Source organism: Centruroides vittatus, unplaced genomic scaffold (genome assembly GCF_030686945.1).
Source record: "Centruroides vittatus isolate TY-2023 unplaced genomic scaffold, ASM3068694v2 contig_76, whole genome shotgun sequence".
In the NCBI taxonomy this organism is placed as follows: Eukaryota; Metazoa; Arthropoda; class Arachnida; order Scorpiones; family Buthidae; genus Centruroides; species Centruroides vittatus.
Window position 1 is genome coordinate 38,436 of NW_027122492.1, and position 5,651 is coordinate 44,086.

Below are 5,651 nucleotides of genomic sequence, written 5' to 3' on the forward strand. Positions count from 1 at the left end.
TAATTCTAACTTAACACTAAGGAAAATAATGAGGAAGATAGGATAGTGGGAAGAAATAAGAAATGAAAAGTTGCTTCACCCGGGGTTTCTCTATATCAGGACGATATGTACTTTGGGTAGGACCTTGGTTCTGTTATGGTGGCTTCCGTCTTTCGGATCCTCTCTTCTATATCGCTTGTCGAAGTTCTCTCTTACTTCAAACTCTCTAACTCTGTCCCTTGCTGGACGATCTCAAACTTCTGTCCTCTCTACCAAAACTTCTTTCAGAGCTCCTTCTCACACATCCAACTTTTCGATGTTCTATCGCGTCTACAGTAAAAATTTACATATATAAAATAAATACCTTAGTTACTCCGTGCCTAGTCCAAAAGTGCTATCTCTTGGACATTATTCTTCTGGCTGCACTCCCTATTGTTCTGTTTTTCGATTCTTAGAACTGCTAATCCCACCCCAAGGCAATAACGGTTGTTGGAAAGTTTTAGGAAAAGGGAAGACAAAGAAACAAAGAAAAGGGTAAGACTAGCTAAAATTAAAAATAAAAATATATTATTATGGCCGACGGCCACAGTTCAAAAGGTCTCACTGAATAATTTATTTTCATAAATATAAATCAGAAAAATGCTAGGAAACTAAAAAATAAACATGATTTTAAAATCAAAGTCTTATTTAAAATTGATTTAATTTGACTTTTAGTAATACAAAATGAAAACAGTTTTCTTGTTGTTATGTCCTATATAACAACTTTTCTTTGAAAATCATTATTTCAAAAATTATTTGAAAATCATTATTTCAAAAATTATTTGAAAATCAGACTGAACTGTAGCCTGACTGAACCCACTATAAGCCTGGAAAAGGCTCTCTTAATGCCAACAAGGTTGTATGAGTAAAAAATGCTTTGACTAATCTAATCCAATAAATTATTGAAACAGAAGCAATGTAGTTATTGTGACGTTAAAAAATTCAGTTAATTAATGATATCTTAAACCAGGGATGGCGAACCTTTTTGAGAAGTGGGTCAAATTTTTTTTAGTACTAGCTCATGGGTCACTAAATTAGTGACGTCACATGGAAAGGAGAGAGGATGGTTAAAAACTAATTTTTTCTTGTTCTCACTTTTAAAATCCTCTAAAAAGTTTACGTTTCCTTTTTGTTTTACAACTTTTACTTTTGCAAGTGAAGAGCAAAAAATAAAGGTCGACGTCAAAAAATTGATATCAATGGGGTGATACTATGAATTACTGCACCAGGTGACACTATGCTTAGTAGGCAGTTGCCCTGCACCGAGTATTTGAATGAACAAGGAATAAAGAAAATCACATATACATTATGAAATATTATTTATTAATAGATATGGTTATAGGTGTGTGTATGTATAATAAAGTTGAAGTATATTTAATGAGAAATCTGTTGTTATTTATTTTCAGATAGTTTCTTAATATTAGGTTCATATTCCGTATTCATCAGTTTAATGCATTGTGGTGTACATACAAGTGTTAACGTACTGTCCGCGAACATAAGTACAGAAGGACCCAACAACAATTATACAAATAACAAATGTCCCTTTATTACACTTTGTACAAAGAGGTTCAATCAGGTATCCCAACTATTTACATAAAGGTTTTAGACCCAGCGTAGTTTTCACAAAGGCTTCCTTTTTGCCGAACAAAGTACGGGGTGGCCGTTACCCAATCGCGTGACAATGAAATTTCGTATATCGCGGAACTAACCTAACTTAATTCTAACTTAAAGCTAACTTAATACTAAAGGAAATAATAAGGGAGATAGGAAAGTGGGAAGAAATAAGAATCGAAATGTTGCTTCACCCGGGACTTTCTATTTCAGGCTGATACGCACTTGGGAGGGCCTCGGTTCTTTTATCCTGACTTCCGTTTTTCCAAAGTTTGCTTCGCTATATCGTTATTCGAAATTCTTTCCTTACGATAAGTTCTCTGACTTGATTCCTGCTTGGACAGCCTCGGACTTCTCTCTCGATCAGCTCCTTCTCGAGCTCTTCCTTACACGTCCGATCTCCTCCGTGTCTCGTCCAAAAGTGCCTCTTCTTGGGTGCTATCCACCCGGCCACACATTCTCCTCTTCTTTGTTCCGATTCTTAGAACCACTAATCCCACCCCAAGGCAATAACGGTCTTTGAAAGATTAGGAAAAGAGAAGACAAAGAACAAAGGAAATACTAATACTAACTAAAATTACTAAAATACAAGTATAATATTATGGCTGATGGCCACAGCATTTTGCAGTCAATTCATTTCCAAGTTTACTTCTGTTGGTAGATTTTACAAAATTCATCGAAGAAAACACTTTTTCATATGAATATGTGGACCCAAACATCGTTAAAAGAGCATTAGCAAGTTTCTTCATTGATATAAAATTATTTGGTAAAGAATCCCATACAGTTAATATAATATTTTCAATTTTTAGTGTGGGATCATTATTATCTGCACTACTTTCAGACATTTTTCTTTCTACTTCAGAAATCAAGTTTTCAAATTTATTCTTCCAAACTATGCTGCTTTGAAATTCAACTAATTTCATCTCTAAATCATGGATACCTAGCCACATAAATTCGCTTAACTCCATTGCTTCGAATTCCGTTTTGTATGGATATAAAATAAAGTGAAATGTATTTTCCAAACTTTTAAATTGATTAAATCTCTCCTCAAAACCTTGTTTTATTTCCTGTATAATCATTAAATATTTTTTAATTGCATTTTCTTGAATGTCAAGCGTATTTTCAAAAATTATTGTGTTTTTAAAATGTTTTTGTAATTGAGGAAAATATTTCATGATTTTCATTTCCAAATCCTTAGTAAAGATGTAAAGTTTCGTTACAAATATTTTAATATTTTCAAACATCATTAAAACGATTTGTACATTTCCTTGAAGTTTTTTATTCAGTTCACTAAAATGCCGAGTGATGTCACATAAGAACATTAAATCATTTAACCAATGTATATTTGAAAATTTGTCAAAACTATTGTCTTTTTCATTCAAAAAGAGCTTAATCAGTTTGTCATTTCATTAGAAGAAATTAAGAACTTGACCACAACTGAGCCATCGAACATTGTTATATGTCAAAATCCCTGAATACTGGCACTCAATTTCCTCTAATAATTGGGCAAATTGTCGTTTATTAAGAGCTCTTGCATTTATAAAGTTGATGGCTTTTATTACAACTGGCATTACATTGGAAAATGTTTTTAAACCTTGCTTCGCACATAGAACTTGCTGGTGTATTATACAATGAAATTCAATGTAGGGAATGTGTAATATTTTGCTTAAGATACTGAATAAAACCAATGTTTTTCCCACCACATTGGGTGCACTGTCTGTTGTTACAGAAACAATTTTCTGTAGGTCAATATCCATTTCTTTAAATGCAATATTAAATTCTTTAAAAATATCAAGACCAGTACATTTCCCTTTCAACGTTACTAGTTTCATTAGCTCTTCTTGCATTATATTGTATGATTTATATGGAGCAAACACTGCTAATTGTGCATAACCATTTACATCATTACTCTCATCTAAAGCAATTGAATACATTTCTGCATAATTTAAGTCATTATGTATTTGCGAAAAAATATTTCTTTCTAATTCTATTACTCGATCTTTAATTGTATTGCGAGTTATTGGTAACTCATTTATACGCTTTATAATCAAGTCCTTTTCTTTGAAATCTGCAAACAAAGTAGCACTACATTCTAAAAACGCTTGTTTTACAAACTCTCCTTCTGAAAGAGGTTTCCCCTGGCGAGAAATGCAATGGGCAAATTGAAAACTAGCAGCTATAATGTTATTTTTTGGAATCAAAACAGTTTCTAAAACACTAGTTTGTGAATGATTCTCTTTTTTCTTTTGTAAAAAATATATTCTTCTTTCTTCATCTGTTGAAAGGCTGAGACTAGAATGCAACTTTTCAAAATGTCTTTTTACATTGTATGTACGTGATGTAACTTTTTCGTTACAAATTACACACAAAGTTGTTTTATTCTTTTCAATCACACCATATTTATCAAACCATTCTGTTTGATATGGTCTGGAACTTGTATCATTTGTTTTTATTTTTTTAACCACCGACATGGTACGGGGCTACAACTAAAAATATTTATACTTAGTATACAATAATTTGAGAAAAAATTTCTTATTAACATACCTGATATACATATATATGTAGATGAGAAACTTTAATAATAAAAAAATAATAATTTTGAATTATTAAACACTTCTAGACGCGTATGACAAGGCTGCCGTTTAGTTCAACACTGGTATATCCCCGAGCTGGTACATCTCCCCGTTCTACAATGCAACGAATATGTATGAGCGTCAAGTTTATGACTAACTGTCATGAATGCACAGGTGCTGTGACACAATAGAAAATCAGCTGGCCAATGTCCACTTGGAAATATCTACTATGTAAAGTATTGGCCTTTTAGCAGAGAGGGAACAAAAGAAGCGCGACCTTGTCAATTGGACCCACTGCGGTCAGGTAATATACCACTCGTAAGGTGTTGACTTGTAAACAGAGGGAAAACAAAGGAAGCGCCGACTTTGTCAATTGGGCCCACCTGTGGTCAGACGATAGGCTGCTTGCCATATAAAAAACTACTAAAAATGAGTAGTGGATGCTAATGTAAGCTCATACTTTATTTTTTAAATATTTTTGATTGTCTGTTCTCTCTTTTATGATATAAAAAATAAGTTTATAAAAATCAACGCGTGGGTCATTTAAAAAGCCTGCGTGGGTCAGTGTCTGACCCGCGTGTCATATGTTCGCCACCCCTGTCTTAAACTAATTGTTGAAACAGTGTTAGAATAACTCAATATCGTTGCTAATATTTCATCATTGTAAAATAATATAGATTTGTAAATAGTGATATTCAGAAATAATTATTTTCTTTGTTATTAAATAGTAACTATATAGTGAAGAAGAAATCAGGGTGATCTAAATTATACTTTTTATAGTGTTTATTATTTAAAAAAAATAAAAATAATAAAACATTTATTGTAAAAATAAAGTTCCTGACATATTTATATACTAAATTGTAGTCTCCGCAAGCACGTGGTTTGCGGGTATGAAAGGAAGTGGAAATGAATAGTCGGTAGAAGCGTATAGATAAACAAACAAAGGTTTATTAATTACACACACAAAAAGGGGGAAATGATCGCCTGATTTAAACAGGCAAACAGCGTTCTTAACAAAATTAAGGATGACAATAACACTAGGATTACAACAGTAATTAATCGCGAGACTAAAACTAATACGCGATTAAACCTTAAAAAAACTATACAAACATTTACAAGATGGTAGATACCGTCGCCGTATTTCGTGGGACACGTAGTTACGAAATGAGATTCTTCTCGCTGGTTCTTGTCCTTTTTTTTTTCTTCCTGATCGGCTGCTCTGCTTCGAATCCTTTCTCTCGTATCTTCACCGCTCCAGATCCCCGATCCACGAAACAGAAGAATGAAAAATGCCTCGACACGTGGAAGTCATCCCTTTATATCTCCCACCATCCGGGAGCTTTTTCTTTTCCTCCCACGTGACCCTCCAAATAGCCAATCAAAAACCACGGCACAGCAATGACGACAACAGACGGTACGGTACACAACAAAATGGCCGTGCGTTACATC

At 33.4% G+C, this 5,651-nt stretch overlaps 1 protein-coding gene across 1 annotated transcript; it reads right to left on the bottom strand.

The window, feature by feature from the left end:
- Nucleotides 1-3,038: 3,038 nt before the first annotated feature.
- On the bottom strand, nt 3,039-4,100 carry LOC136981462 (general transcription factor II-I repeat domain-containing protein 2-like). The gene has a single exon (XM_067277777.1). The coding sequence runs from the start codon at nt 4,098-4,100 to the stop codon at nt 3,039-3,041; it is 1,062 nt and encodes a 353-aa protein (XP_067133878.1).
- Nucleotides 4,101-5,651: the final 1,551 nt, after the last annotated feature.